Source organism: Lepidochelys kempii, chromosome 5 (assembly GCF_965140285.1).
Source record: "Lepidochelys kempii isolate rLepKem1 chromosome 5, rLepKem1.hap1, whole genome shotgun sequence".
Taxonomy (NCBI): Eukaryota; Metazoa; Chordata; order Testudines; family Cheloniidae; genus Lepidochelys; species Lepidochelys kempii.
The window spans coordinates 102,428,389-102,444,661 of record NC_136384.1 but is presented as its reverse complement, the minus strand read 5'-3'; the positions used below and the strand labels follow the sequence as shown (position 1 = coordinate 102,444,661).

The window sequence follows — 16,273 nt, the reverse complement described above, 5'->3', positions numbered from 1 at the left end:
AGCCTACCCCACTGCTCTTTTATCTCCCCAAAATGTGAAAAGCTGGGGTCAGGGAACCTTACTCCCAGACGTTTTGCCATTTTCAAATTCCCCCAGTTAGAATGTGAACTGTGACCTTGATTGACACCCAGCTCTGAGTGCCTCCCCTGGCTCAGCTTCTGGGCAAACTGCTGCAGTCGGAGCGAGGGCCCTATAGAGGGCGAGAAGGGGGTTTAAACGTGGGGGGCGGGGGGGGTGCATTGAGCCAGGCCTCGCAGGCTGCTCACGTGAGCCAGGCATTTTGCAGGGCTGCGCGGAGCGCCCCCCAGTCCGCGGGTGTAGCCACGCCGCTGGCCGGGAGATGTCACTGTTTCGCTGCAGGCGCCGAGATGTGGCCGAACGCGGCTCACCCCAAGCGGCGGGGGAACGGCTAGTGGCGGAGCCGGCTTTGTAGAGGGAGGGGAGAATGCTGCGTTGCCAATGCCAGAAAGAGCCGGGAGGTGTCTCAGATGTGGGACTCGTTTATCAGTGAAACCTGCCCGCCGCCTCTCCCTTTCCCTCGGCTCCCCTGCGCGCTGCGCTGCGCTGGGCCGGGGAAGCGGCAGGAAGAGCCGCAGCCGCCTGAGCTCCGCTGCTGGGCGGCGGCAGGGATCATGGCCGCCCCTCAGCAGCCCCAGCCCCTGCAGTACAGCGTGAGGCTGCTGCTGGTGAGCGAGGAGCAGCTGCGGGGGGGGCTGCAGCTTGCCAGCCCCAACCAGGGCGCGCTCCAGCTGGCGGTGCAGCCGGGCGAGGAGGATGCAGACGTGACTGTGACAGACGGTGAAGTATTGAGCACGCGCGGTTGTGAGGCTGCGTGGGTGGGGGGGGCTGGCTGTCGGGGGGGCTGCTCCTGACAGGGCAGCGCATGGGGGGCGCCCGGCTTGCTGTCGAAAGCTGTTTTCCGTCCTTTCCCGCCGGCGAGCAGGGTCCCACTTGCCCCGGGGCTCGCCCCTCCAGAGGCCGGGCTTGCTGTGCATGAGGGACCGGACTGAGGAAGGCTCCCCTGGGGGGCGTGTGCGCGGACGGGGCCACTCAGCGCAGCCCGGCGTCGTTGGCGCGGCGGCTGCTCTGAACGTGGGAATCCCTCCCCGCCTGGCAGCACAACTTGTTGCAGAGAGAGAGTGTGTGTGTGTGTGTGTGTGTGTCTAGGTCTAGACTCGCGCCGAGGCCGAGAACCGATGTACTGGAGCAGGAGGGGGCGGGGGCGGGGGAGTGACTGTGGCCACCTGATTTTCATGTTCAGCTGCAGGACAGAAGTTTCTTCCTGCGTAGTCAGTAGTTGCTTTGTCCGCAGTGCCCTGAGCCCCTTCTTGAGTCGGTGACTCCCTGCAGCATTCTCGGCTTCGGGTGCTGTCTAGCAGGGACCGAATGGAGGGGAAGGTGGCTTAGCGCAGTGGTTCTCAAACTTCTGTACTGGTGACCCGTTTCACACAGCAAGCCTCTGAGTGCAACCCCCCCCCTAAATTAAAAACACTTAAATATATTTAACGCCATTATAAATGGGGGAGGCAAAGCAGGGTTTGGGATGGAGGCTGACAGCTTGCAACCCCCCCATATAATAACCTTGTGACCCCATGAGGGGTCCCGACCCCCCAGTTCCAGAACCCCTGGCTGAGCAGCTGGTGAAGACACTGTGTTTTGTCAGCTTTTCCGGCAGGGCTGTTCCTTTACTCTGTGTACCTCCTATCGTTGGGGGTCCCTCGTTGCTCCTGCAGTACAAGTAATAAATAACAATACCGTGGTGATGAGCGCAGTAGCAATGTTTAGATAGACACGCTGCAGCAGGGCAGGTGGTGTGTCTCCATTTGTTTGTACAGCACCAAACCCTGCTGGTAATAGTGGAGTAAATGGTATTTCACAATGTCCTATGAAATAATGGATTAGATACAGGTTCTTACTGTGACTTTAGTGAAAACACAGCTGCCATTATGTGCTTGTGAGTAGCACACAGGACCTTTTGATATCAACTAATTTTATGGAGGAAAAGTATTGGCCAGAATGTCAGGGCTGTTCCCCCTACTGTTTTATTTTTATTTTTTATTTTAAGTGTGTGCTATGGGATTTCAATGTTAACCAGACATAGATAGAAGAGGCCTTTGTTTAATATCCTTGAAAGAGAAGCTCTTGATTCCTCCCTAGACAGGAGAGTAAAAGCAATGAAATTGAGGGGGCATGGGGGCAAACCATTTCCTAGATGCATTAATTTGACTCTGTGTTTATGTTAACGCGTAAAACTTCTCACACACTGGTTTCCCGTGTTTGCCTTGCAGCATTACAACCAGACTATGTATCAAAGCCATGTCCAACCACTGTTAGCTGTGGTGTTCAATTAGTCTCATAAATAAAATCCAAGAAAATACTTCCCCTTTTCCAGACACTGTGAATGGCAAGGTTCAGCCCTCCAATCACTTCTTATTGTTGTCTGCAAATGTGTCATGCTATTTTAGGATTCAAAAGGGGCAAGCACACAAAGCACAGGTAAAGAGTGCACGTGTGCACACGCGCTGTCAAAATGTAAAAAGAACTTCAGTCACTTTGTCCAATGCGTGGCGTATTTTATACACTTATTTGCTAGTACATTAAGCTTTCAATAAGAAAAAAAATTGGGGGAAGGGAGCTGGGGCTACGGAGAGCACAGTAAAAAAATACTTTGAAAGTGTAATGGCTACAAAAGGAAAATATGAGTGCTGCCAGTTAGCAAAACAAATGAACCCTGAGACTATTCTGCAATGTGTTGAGTACCCTTAACTCCCATTGTGACTTCCCTTGGCACTTTGGAAGACTGGGCCCAAAAAGTGCTGAAAGGGATCTTGAGACTAGGTGGTGCAGCGAATTAAAATCCTGTTTGGGTCAATAGTGTAAATCAGTCTGATCTCATCCTAATTGTTAGCAGATACTTGTCCATGTTACTAAACAATCAGATAATATAGCATTTGTCAGTCTCTCTCTCTCTTTCTCTCTCTCTCTCTCCAAAACTGATCATGGGTAAGGATAGTAAGATGGTATGGGCTGGGACTTAGAGGTCCATTGTTTGGAAGATTGGATATCACCTGTCTGACTGGTTATGTTCATTTTATGCTGAATTACAGATATGCTTGACTTTTATGAGCACTGACAATCATCATCCATTAAATATACTGGATTTTATTTTTCTACCAGCATTTAAAGTTAATAGATTTTTGAATTGGAAAAGGATCACGTGACCCAACAGAAAACTTGAAAAATACAATGAAGACTTTGTTTAAAAACCTAGATTTGATAAAAACAATCTTTGAAGTCCATAACAAATCCCAAACCCTTTTATACTGCTTTGGTTTCTCTGCTGCTGAACCAATTCACAGAATTGAGGCCTGATTCTCCCAGCCAGCCTTTACTCACCAAAGGCAGTTCCTTAATCATGCAAGTATTTGACTTCGGTGAGGACTACTCATGTGAATACAGGATCAGGCTCCAGTTTATTAAGGGCTCAATTATGGCTTTTGGACACTGACTAGCATTGGGGGCAGTACCATCTTTGGCAAAAGAGGGGAATACATCCAGAACTGTAGCTCTTTAGGGGGCAGCATGCTTCCACATCTGCCTGTCCTCACCTCTTGCACATTCACACAGCACCCTAAGCACTGTCAGACCAGGTGTGAGGTGAGATTCTTTTTAGAGCCATATGGCAGTTTTATCATTTGCTGCTTGAGCAGTTACTATATTATGAGAGAGATTCAGATTGTAAACTCTTCTCTTATATGCCTTATTTTAGCCCCCTGTGACTTTGGCTGTTAGAATTGATTTGGGCTGAAAGTTGTCACATTTACTTTAAAAGATAAGGAGGACTTTTCTGTGAAGGCTGAATAAAATTGGTCATGATGTGCCTTCTCTTTAAGATATAAGTTATTTTAAAAGAAATTATGCCGACTTGAAATCTTGACATGTTTCTTAGTGTTTCTGTAGCTCAAAAATGACTTCTAACCCTTCAAACTTTCTGTGTGACTAAATTTTCTTCCAAAATTGTGCAAAGGCTATGTTTAGGGGAAAAGTTGTAATTCAGCAAACTTATTAATATTTGTTGTAATGATTATTGTGTATGAGTACTTTGCCCTCTGGTGGATGGTTGCAGCTTAGAGCAAATATTAAGGTTCCTCCTCTACGTAACCAAGGTAAAAGGCTTTCTCTTAGCTTAAGGAGTAGCAGACTGTTTTTTCTGGTGCTTACGAACCAAGGTTCCGTTCTGGTCTTTGCAGACTTGCGTGGTTTGTCTATTAATTGTAGGCTTTATTTGTAGCAATGGCTTCATTGCAGAATGGCACACTATTTTTTTTCTTCAAAGTGTGAAGGAAAATTGGTTACCCTTCTTTGAGCTACAGATGATTAAAAATGACTGTCAATATGGAGGCACTCTGTAGCAGCAGATCAGTAGTTATAATGGAGCCCTGATTTCCAACATAAGCCCTGTCATCATGTCCATTTATTCAATTCTGTATGGGTTCTTATACCATGCTCACCATCTTATCCGAACGCTTTCCAGTAGTGCATTAAGCATCATGACAACTTCTGTCATGTGTTTGTTCTCTGATCCTTTCCCTCAGTGGAGGAGTGGGTGCACAGTGGAGTGTTTTGGAATTTTTTTATAATACACACACACACACACGTTACTATATGTTTATGCTTGAGAAGGCAACACTGAAGACATGTACCCCACACTTGGTGTGGAAGGGTGTGAGGTTTGTGATGGTCCTTAGTTCTTGTGGGAGTTCATTCCACAGTCTGGGGCCAGCCCCTGAGGAAGCACCGTCTCCTGCACAGATGAGCTTTACATTTCCTATAGAAAGTTCCATTGTACCACAGGTACAAAGTTGTTGACTTCTAACATTGCACAGGGAAAGTAATTTTGTGATTACTAGACCATTTGTTCAGAACCTTGGAAGTCTATTAGTCCTACCATTGTTAAGTTATGAATGATTAAAAATTTGACATTTTATTCTGAGTCCACTTTTGGGGAGGAGGTCGTCCCTCTGGCTAAAAACAGCTTGATTGCAAATCTTAAATCTTTACACATAGTCACATACCACTAACATGTAAAGCACAGGGTAATTGAATTTAAATGTTGGAAATTATTTATCAATATTGACCTTGAAGCATTAATTAAAGCATATACTGTATACCAATGTGAAGTCTGCGTGGCCCAACAGATGCTTTATAAAGTCTGTGCAGGAGAAGCGGAGAGGTCATGGAAATGCTGAAGATACGTTGCCATATGCAATGTAGGAGCTAAAGCAGGGGAGCCATAAACACAGGTATTTGGCAGAGCTCTAAAGCCAGAAAATGAAAGCCATAGGGAGCCAGAGATCCTGTGGAACTCATGAGCTTTGCTGGACAGTGTGAGCTTGGGGCAACAGGGACTTGCAGTCATGCCCAGATTGCATTTTGGAAGGGCGGGAGAGAAGACACTGTGGAGCTCCTAAGCTCTACATTGGCCTAGTAAGTTTTTTTTTTTTTTTGCTGTTGTTTTTGTTTTTTGTAAACAGAGAAGTAAAATAAAAAAAACTTGGTTCCTCAATCTTGATTAATGTTCCTCTGCTACATATGTATACCAAGGAATGTTAGAGTTAAAAAATAAAATCTTGACCATTTAATGAGGCAGTTTAGCCTAGTGGATAGAGCACTGCATTGGGATTGAGCAGACCTGGGATTCTATTCCCACCTCTGCCAATAAACTTCTGGGTGATGTTGGGTAAGTCACTTCCCTGCTCTATGCCTCGGTTTCCCCATATGTAAAATGGTGGTGATACTTACTTCCATTGGAAAGCGCTTTGAGATTTATTGATAAGTGCTACATAAAAACATAAACAAGAAAAAACATAAAAAAACATAAAAAAGAAGCTTACAAGAAGTGGAAGGTTGGACATATGACCAGGGAAGAGTATAAAAATATTGCTCGGGCATGTAGGAATGATATCAGGAGGGCCAAATCGCACCTGGAGCTGCAGCTAGCAAGAGATGTCAAGAGTAACAAGAAAGGTTTCTTCAGGTATGTTGGCAACAAGAAGAAAGCCAAGGAAAGTGTGGGCCCCTTACTGAATGAGGGAGGCAACCTAGTGACAGAGGATGTGGAAAAAGCTAATGTACTCAATGCTTTTTTTGCCTCTGTTTTCATTAACAAGGTCAGCTCCCAGACTGCTGCGCTGGGCATCACAAAATGGGGAAGAGATGGCCAGCCCTCTGTGGAGATAGAGGTGGTTAGGGACTATTTAGAAAAGCTGGACGTGCACAAGTCCATGGGGCCGGACGAGTTGCATCCGAGAGTGCTGAAGGAATTGGCGGCTGTGACTGCAGAGCCATTGGCCATTAAATTTGAAAACTCGTGGCGAACGGGGGAAGTCCCGGATGACTGGAAAAAGGCTAATGTAGTGCCAATCTTTAAAAAAGGGAAGAAGGAGGATCCAGGGAACTACAGGCCAGTCAGCCTCACCTCAGTCCCTGGAAAAATCATGGAGCAGGTCCTCAAAGAATCAATCCTGAAGCACTTGCATGAGAGGAAAGTGATCAGGAACAGCCAGCATGGATTCACCAAGGGAAGGTCATGCCTGACTAATCTAATTGCCTTTTATGATGAGATTACTGGTTCTGTGGATGAAGGGAAAGCAGTGGATGTATTGTTTCTTGACTTTAGCAAAGCTTTTGACACGGTCTCCCACAGTATTCTTGTCAGCAAGTTAAGGCAGTATGGGCTGGATGAATGCACTATAAGGTGGGTAGAAAGCTGGCTAGATTGTCGGGCTCAACGGGTAGTGATCAATGGCTCCATGTCTAGTTGGCAGCCGGTAACAAGTGGAGTGCCCCAAGGGTCGGTCCTGGGGCCGGTTTTGTTCAATATCTTCATAAATGATCTGGAGGATGGTGTGGATTGCACTCTCAGCAAATTTGTGGATGAGACTAAACTGGGAGGAGTGGTAGATACGCTGGAGGGGAGGGATAGGATACAGAAGGACCTAGACAAATTGGAGGATTGGGCCAAAAGAAATCTGATGAGGTTCAATAAGGATAAGTGCAGGGTCCTGCACTTAGGATGGAAGAAGAATCCAATGCACCGCTACAGACTAGGGACCGAATGGCTAGGCAGCAGTTCTGTGGAAAAGGACCTAGGGGTGACGGTGGACGAGAAGCTGGATATGAGTCAGCAGTGTGCCCTTTGTTGCCAAGAAGGCCAATGGCATTTTGGGATGTATAAGTAGGGGCATAGCGAGCAGATCGAGGGACGTGATCGTTCCCCTCTATTCGACATTGGTGAGGCCTCATCTGGAGTACTGTGTCCAGTTTTGGGCCCCACACTACAAGAAGGATGTGGATAAATTGGAGAGAGTCCAGCGAAGGGCAACAAAAATGATTAGGGGTCTAGAACACATGAGTTATGAGGAGAGGCTGAGGGAGCTGGGATTGTTTAGCCTGCAGAAGAGAAGAATGAGGGGGGATTTGATAGCTGCTTTCAACTACCTGAAAGGGGGTTCCAAAGAGGATGGCTCTAGACTGTTCTCAATGGTAGCAGATGACAGAACGAGGAGTAATGGTCTCAAGTTGCAGTGGGGGAGGTTTAGGTTGGATATTAGGAAAAACTTTTTCACTAAGAGGGTGGTGAAACACTGGAATGCGTTACCTAGGGAGGTGGTAGAATCTCCTTCCTTAGAGGTTTTTAAGGTCAGGCTTGACAAAGCCCTGGCTGGGATGATTTAACTGGGAATTGGTCCTGCTTCGAGCAGGGGGTTGGACTAGATGACCTTCAGGGGTCCCTTCCAACCCTGATATTCTATGATTCTATAATACTCTTATTAACAATACTATTAAGTATAATTATTTAGCTGCTCACTTACAAGGGAAGGTAGAAAAATTCAGATACTTTCTTGGTCCTTAAAACTCTTGGGTAAGTGTACATGTAAAACATTTTCATCGCCTATTCCAAAAATAACTGTAACTCTGTCTTTCTTTGGCTGTCCACTATCCATCTAGCACGGGTATGCTTCTATTAACTGTAGTATATAGGAATTGGGTAGCATTCTTTTGGGAACCCTCTACTGGGCCTCCATATCTTCAATTGCAGAAGCAGCAAATATCTAACAGAGTAGCTAAATTATATGAGCGAGAGAGGCTGGTGAGGGGGCACGTAGCAAATACAGTTACTTGGAGTCCAGTTGTGTCCATATGGCTTCATCATATCCTTAATGCTGTTTAGGGAGCAAAGACATAACCTTAACCATATTGTTGTATGCTGACCATGAATAGAGCTCATCAGAGAAAAGGCAGATGTGTCAAACCCATAAAGTTTCATGTTTCAGAGTAGCAGCCGTGTTAGTCTGTATACGCAAAAAGAAAAGGAGTACTTGTGGCACCTTAGAGACTAAGACATTTATTTGAGCATAAGCTTTCATGAGCTACAGCTCACTTCATCGGATGCATGCAATGGAAAATACGCATTTTCCAGTGACTGAGGTTTCATTTGGAAACTTGCCTGGTTTCCTGCCAGATCGCCTGGAGGGCTGCTGTGGAGCCCAGACTTCCAGGGTCTGTGGCTGCAGGGCAGCCCCGCTATGCCAAAACTTTCAGGAACCTGGGGATTGGCTCCCAGATCTGTAGCAGGGAGCCTGGAAGTCCTGGGATAGGCTCCTAAGGAGCATAATTATTTTCAGAAATGCCACGTGTTGGTGTTCCTGAAACAAAAGGTTTTCTGAATTTCCAGTTCATGGAAAATTTTGAAATATCAAAACTTCCTGTGAACCAGAAATCCCAAGTTTTGGCTAGTTCTAATGGTGAATCAATATGTAATACATACTGTGAACACGTTGACTCTCTTCTCTCTAGTGTGGTAATTAGATAATGTGCTATCTTGCTGTGATGAACAGGTATGTGGCCTGTATTTGTAGAGTGGATTGGATGTAGGTGAACATGTAGACTGTCCAGAAGGGGACAGACTTGATGACTCTTATTCAAAGGGTGAATATTGGGATTTCTAGCTGTTACAGGGAAAGTGGATGTAGCAGATTGACTTTTTGCATATGGCTGGGATGGTGGGGTGGGGAAAAGGTATTACTTCTGAAATGTACATGGAAAATAAGATCTGACCTATTTTAGTCTTTAAACCATAGGGGGTAGGTGGATGGGGAGGCTCAAATCTCTGGTCTTTATATGGATAGTAACAAGCAAGATAAATTCTTGAATATTTGTGAAGTGCTTAGGTATTATGATGATGGGGCCACATAAGAACATAAAGATGATGTCGTCTCTGGCTAATTATGGGAGACTGAACTTACAGGTGGTGTGTGGTTGCGTGTGGGCCGTATGTTGTGGTTGGTAGTTTGCCAGAGTTTGTAGTCCTTATGGTAATGTAGGATGGGTAGCTGGGTGGCAATGTGTGTCTGGTGTTTTAGGCTGAGAGTAGAGAGTGTGTTTTAGAATATGTGATTTGACATTTTACAGTAGTACAGTGGAATCGTATGTATGAACTATATGAGTGATTTTGAATATTTTAGTAGTGCCTACCTCAGGTGCTCAAAAATCATGAGTGACTTAAAATCATGAAGTTATTTTTTAATCATAAATGTTGGATTCCCCTCCCCTTTCAGTTTTCTGAGACTTTAGGATTCACTCACTTCATGATCAGCTTTTTTCCATAACCATGAGGGGTAGAAACGTTTTTAAATAAATGAAAGCTGAGATTCTCATGCAATTTCTGGATTGCAGCCTCTGGAGATATCCCCAAAATCACAAGATTTATGATAAAATCACAAGAATTGGCAACATTTAATATTTCTCTACCCACCCTTAAATGTTTATTTCCATGCTTCAGGACTTGTTCGGAACACTCCTTGATATACAAAGAAATAGCAACCTTAAATTTAAGCCAGTAAAGTTTTGAACATTCTAAAGCAAATTTTTAATGAGACTAGAGAGTGCTTTTTTATAGAGTCACAATATTGTTGTCAAGCTATTTAAAATAAGAAAGAGAACATGATTGTTTTGGTTTAGAAGCAAACTACATAGTTCAAAAAGCAAAGTGAAGACTATGCAGCCATGTACTTCCAAAATTTGACTCATTTAAAATCTTGCATCCTTCTCTTATCCAACTACTACAACCTATTATTTTGTGGAGGTGTGCAGAATCAATACTTAACTGCTATGAAAGACCACTAGCCAGTACTTTTATGAGATCAAGGTTTTATACTTTTTAAAAATCACTCTGATTGCATTGTAATAATTAAAATAAGCTTTAATGCTTACACTGCAAAAATACAGTGTAAAATTTCAGAAGCTGGATATTTAAATTTCTTTTCCTTCCCTACTGATTTTGTTGTGCCTTATACAAATGTTTCATTTTTATCTTTTACAAATACAACTAACATTAACTTGCACACTTCATAGGTGGGTTCATACTTCAAGATGCCGAGCACTCTGGCGAAGTGTTGAGTGCCTTCAACTCCCACTGACTTTAATGGAGTTGAGTGTGTTGTGCACTTTGTAGGATTGAGCCCCGAGCGTCTTCATGACAAAACAGCTCTGAATAGGATTTGTGAGAGAACTGGTGCTGCATTATTTCTGTATCAAAGTGGAGGGAATGAGTGGAAGTGAATGATACATCGACTGTTCCCCAGATGAATTCATTTTGATTTTTGTTACCACAATGGGAAATAAAATTCTTACAATTTTAGGGCTGTTTTTGTAACAAAAAGTTAAAGGCTGTGAACTAGGGTAACTTAACTCATATTACATTTTCTGGCTTTATAGAATGTATAGGAAAATGCAGAAGTGCTGGCTAGCAAATATATTTAATTATATTTGAAATACACATAAGAATGGTAGCCTAAATAGGTTAATGGTGGAAATAGTTTTATTCACAGGACCTGCACTGCACAATGTATAGGAGCCAAAAGTGAACTGGATGACGAGGCTTGTTTGTTGCGACCAGTAAGAAAAAAAATTCCTCTACTAAACACTGCTGCTTTTCTTTTTTCTCCCTAACGGTAGTTGCACTTAAACTGTCCTATTTTACTCAAAACAGACGTCCAAATTCAGAGACTGGTGGCCTCATGATAGTCAAAATTCACATCTAGAATTAGTATGCATTTTGTTCTTTGCATATTTTTTGAGTTTTGGGGGGAGGAGAAACAGAAAGTTGGGTAAACTGAAGAGAGGAGACTTGAGGATAACTGAAATATATTTCTGTTCTATTGGTTGTTAGTGTGAGTTGACTTACACAAGCTAACTTTTTAATTTTTTTAGCTTTTTATTATTTTTAAAAGTATGGGCATCTGAGAGTGGTCTTGAATTACAAGACAATCAATAGAACATTAACCAAAAAGGAAATCACCAAGGGAAGTGCATTAGGCCAATCAAAAACTTATTCACAGCTCCACATAAACATTACATAGGACAAATTCCACAGCAAATATATTTCAATCAAAGACATAGTTTGAAGTCTAATGCTCTGTTGATTTGCTTCAATTCAGAAATCAGGAAGTTAAGAATTTATAGTGATTTCCAAAACCACAGTCTTTCCTCCAAGTGCTAGTTCCACAGTTAAGATTTCAGAAGTAAGTTGTGGGAACAAAAATTTGTACTCCATCATAAAAAGAAGGAGATATCTAAAAAGAGATATCTAAGTATCATGATTAGTGCTAAGTTTTGCTGCATAAAAAACTTGCATGTTGAGCAGTCAGGTTTTACAAATTCTTCACTTGAAAACTGAAACCTTAGTCTTACAGAACTGGGTCTTAAATTTGGAAATTATTAAGCCTTTTTTTCCCTTTTGATTATTTTTATTTAGAATGCAACTTCTGAGAATATTGAAAATAATGAGCAGGGACATCTCCAGAACCCTACACTACATACCCATCTCTCTCAAAATAATTTGAACAGAGACAAATTAAAAGTCCTTTGGCTAACTCAGGATTAAATTTTTCATCCAACAGTTTTTCAAATAATTTGAGCATAGAAGTAAAAAGATTATTTTTAGTACTTTTTTTTTTTAAAGCCTATTGGTTATAGACTGCAGACACTGGACTTTTTTCCAGGGCTTTCAATCTCAGAAGCAACATAACATTGTACATAACATGGTACTAATGTTTTCAATAACATTTTTAAATACAGCATAATTTGATATCTTAAATCGGGGTGGTCAGCATGAGAAGGAGCCAGAATTTACCAATGTACATTGCCAAAGAGCCACAGTAATACGTCAAAAGAAAAAGGAGTACTTGTGGCACCTTAGAGACTAACACATTTATTTGAGCATAAGCTTTCGTGAGCTACAGCTCACTTCATCAGATGCATTCAGACTAACATGGCTGCTACTCTGAAACCTGTCATTATGCAAGGCGCTGAATTTAGCCGTATGGAGTGGAAATCTATCAACTTCATGCAAAAACTCATACAGTCCACTGAATGCATTCGATGAAGTGAGCTGTAGCTCATGAAAGCTTATGCTCAAATAAATTTGTTGGTCTCTAAGGTGCCACAAGTCCTCCTTTCCTTTTTGTGAATACAGACTAACACGGCTGCTTCTCTGAAACCAGTAATACGTCAGCACCCCCCCCCCATCAGTCCCCTCCCCCCCGGCTCCCAGCGCCTCCCATCCACCGGCAGCCCCATCTCTTCCCTCCTCGCACCTCCCAATCAGCTGTTTTGTGGCCTGCAGGAGGCTCTGGGGTGGGAGGGGAGGATGAGGAGCAAGGGCATGGCAGGCTCAGGGGAGGGAGCGAAAAGGGGTTGAGTGGGGGCAGGGCCTGTGGCAGAGCCAGGGGTTGAGCAGTGAGCACCCCCTGGCACATAGGGAAAGTTGGCACCTGTAACTCCAGCTCTGGAGTCGGTGCCTATACAAGGAGCCGCATATTAACTTCTGAAGAGCCACATGTGGCTCTGGAGCCACAGGTTGGCCACCCAGTCTTAAGTGTTCCCTTTGCTCTACTGAAGTTTCCAACTTCTGAATCTTTGGAGCAATAGTATCCAGCTTTGATCTATTTTCTTAATAAGGTGATATAAATTGTTTAAGGTATCCTACTCATCTGCAGGGGTTTGGTCTTCTGCCCACAAAAGTAGATGGTAAAACTCACACTGACTTCAATAGTGCATGATCGGCTCCCGGTTGTGAGAAACGCCAAACCTATAAACCAGATAAACTAGGGTGGAAAGGTGGAGGAAGTGTGGGTGGGGAGGCAGTACTATCTCACAGGCTATATTGACTTTAAAGAAGTTTCTCTCCACCTCAGCCAGTGTTGATACCTGTCTTATTGATTTCAAGAGCCAAAAGAGTTAAAGGTGTTGTAAATCTTTTCACTGTCCAATGACTTTTTCAATGTCACAATTTTTTTTCTGGAGGCCCTGGTTCACTCAGTTTTTTGGCAAACACCCAAAAGCACTTATTCTAAAGTTAGAAGGTTATTGATGGAAATGCAAGAAAAGAACAAGAAAGCAGAACAAGCAAAACTTTGAAACTGAAATTGAGTAATTTCAAATGAAATTACAAAATGTAATTACAAAATGAATGTAATTACAACCAATTTAAAGTCTTTCTTCTTTTGGAGGCAAAATATTAGTTTTTTATTTTACTAACAACCTTTCCTTGATGAAAAGGAAAGAGTTAGAGTAAAAGTAATTCATGATGTGTGAAAGAGATTTACTTTTCCAGCTTTTAACAGACAGGCACAAGGTGAAGAAGAGAGGGGATAGAAAAGATGGTTGGGAGAGGGGGTTTAAATAAGGCTTTTGTTCATGTTCTTGGAAAACTGGTCAGTCATGAATGGATGCTTTAGTCTGGCATGTTGGCCACAACACCTGTCGCTCTGGACCCTGGCTCACATTCCAGTCAGAAATGTTATTTGGTTGGCCACCTTCTTCTCAGACAAAGCAGGGCTGGATGGCCCATCTCATCGTACTGTGCTGACAAATGCAGTGCAGTTAATTTTAGGATTCAGTGAAAAGCTGAGAGAGAGTGAAAGAGAGGATAGAAGGAAGAATGGTTGGGCAGAAAATACCACAATTATGTATCCTTACTGATGGGCTGAGGACAGGATATCATGATGATATGATGACTTTCAGGACTCATGGCCTGGTGAAGAACAAAGTTTCTTAAACAAGAGCAAGGCTTGGTGTTCTTCTTCTCGGAAAGAAAATCATTTAGTCTGGTCTGTTCCTTCTGTCTTGGGATCGAGGAACATAAGATGAGAGTTTTTTAAAGTCTTCTTGGAAGAACCCCTGCAAAGGGGAGTGGGTTGAAAAACGGGCAGCATAGTTCATCTCATTGTTTCATTCAACCAATTTAACTCACTTGCGTAGGTAACAAACTTGGCATAGGTAACTTTGTTCCCATTATTTTTTTATTTATTAAATTCAACCTCACAGTCCTGGAGCTACAGCAGCTAGACCTTTTACTTGGACTAATTTTAATTTCTCTGGGTTTTTTTTTTGTACCTGTTTAATAACATTCACGATTAAAAATAACTTGACTTACTTTTTATAGTTAGTTCCCAAGCAGGCAAAATTATAGGCCCAGTTGTTAGAACATATCTTAGACCAGATCCTTAGCTGGTGTACAACTGGCAATACTAAGTAAAGATGACAAGTATGTGATATGCCGGAAACATGGAAAATATATAGGATTCCTACCCCTCATTATAATCCTTGGCACAAGAGTGCTAACTACTGTAATTTGCAGTAGTGAATTTTTTGAGATCTGAAACTAGTTTGAGACAACCAACTCGTTTCTCATAGGCTGCTAAACACTAATCCATAATGACTTTCATGCAATACTGACCTGAGCTGGATCAAGCAGTTAATCTTGAGGGGCCACAGTTCATACTCTGTTACCAGTCCCCTGGGCCATTCATTTCCTCACATCAGATACTTTTTGCTTTGATGAATGGCAGTATTATTTTACTTCCCCCAAGTAGATACTTAGATTGTTTAATCTCCTGATAAGTTTTAAAACATATAAAACTTACAATTTAGTTTTAAACTGAACCAATTTATCAAATTTGGAAATCTGTATTAGGAACTGAAAAGTAGTTATACATCTGTTCTAGTGCTGTAAATACACATGCATTGGCTTTATTAGCAACAATGGTCTGCCCAAGTACAGTAGTTGCAAACAGTTCTAAGCAGCAAAGCTGTTGTAGCTTCTTATCTATTTTTTTATGCCATGCAAATCCTCCTTTTTCTTAGTGAGAACAAATAGTTGCTCCTGAAGACTAAGAAAATCATAAAGATGGTACTTTGGGAGTATAATTCAGGCCCTCCCTGGTACTCTGGATGTATGGAGATTTATAATTGCTCTTTTCCATGTCTTTCAGAAGTGTCACTGAAGCATAGAGGATTTCTTGGAGGGATTAAACAAATAATTTTAAAGGTTGTTTAAATTATCACACCTATTTTAGAGGATTACTTTTTTTCTTTTCTTTTTTCAAGGGGAAACTGCAGGTCCTTTCCATCAGGCAGCTCTTGAAATAGAGCAGATTAGTCTGTTTGAAGCAACCATTAGTTCGGCTGAATGTGATGCAATTAAAAACAGGAATCTTGAGATTTTCCTGTAGCTGTTCCATTTCATAGTCCCATGCCTCCTAATGAGAACAGATCATAACTCAAGACTTTTCAATAACTAAATTCTGAAAATGTATTTCCTTTATTTTTCATGAATAAAGCTCTGGTTGTCACCTGCATAGGTTTGAAGCATATCTGGAATAACATCTGTTTTTATAGTAACCACAGTATTAATGATATGTGACCTTTATGTAATCATAAGTGATCATATTCTCAATTTGAAAAACCGTAACGTAAATACCATTAATTCATTCTTAAGTTCAACAAAGAGTAGTGTTAAAATGGGATGCTCTAGATGGTGTGCTTTACATAACTGTACCAAGCATGGTCTAAGTAGCCAGGACCACCAGATATAGCTCACAACTCGAGTAGTAAATCTCACATGTTCTCCTTGATTAGATTGTGAGTGCACAATAGATACTCAACTTTTTCTTGTGTTGTCTGTACTGTTTCCTGCTAGAACAACACAGCCAGAAGAGTAACAAATGCTGGAATGGTATGCATCTTGATATAAATCGTCTGGCTTTTCCATTTACAAAAAGAAAAGTTCTAAATCAGATAAACAACTCTTTTTAATGTTTTAGTGCGAAATAAGTGAGAACTAGTTAAATCTTTATTGATAAAGCCATAAAGACAATATTGGTGATGATCCACAATTATGGGGAATAGAGCTGTGAAAAACTTAGTG

General features: G+C 42.2%; 1 protein-coding gene across 3 annotated transcripts in view; it reads left to right on the top strand.

Annotated features, from left to right (window-relative positions):
- The first annotated feature begins 350 nt into the window (after window positions 1-350).
- LOC140911696 (histone-arginine methyltransferase CARM1) overlaps window positions 351-16,273 on the top strand; it is a 144,966-nt gene continuing 129,043 nt past the window's right edge. The window contains exon 1 of one of the 3 annotated variants that reach the window (XM_073345237.2): window positions 351-798. In XM_073345237.2, the coding sequence (XP_073201338.2) occupies window positions 489-798 (310 nt within the window). In that variant the 5' untranslated portion in view covers window positions 351-488. The remainder of the gene's footprint in view (window positions 799-16,273) is intronic. The other 2 variants (XM_073345238.2, XM_073345236.2) reach the window with 2 other exon arrangements.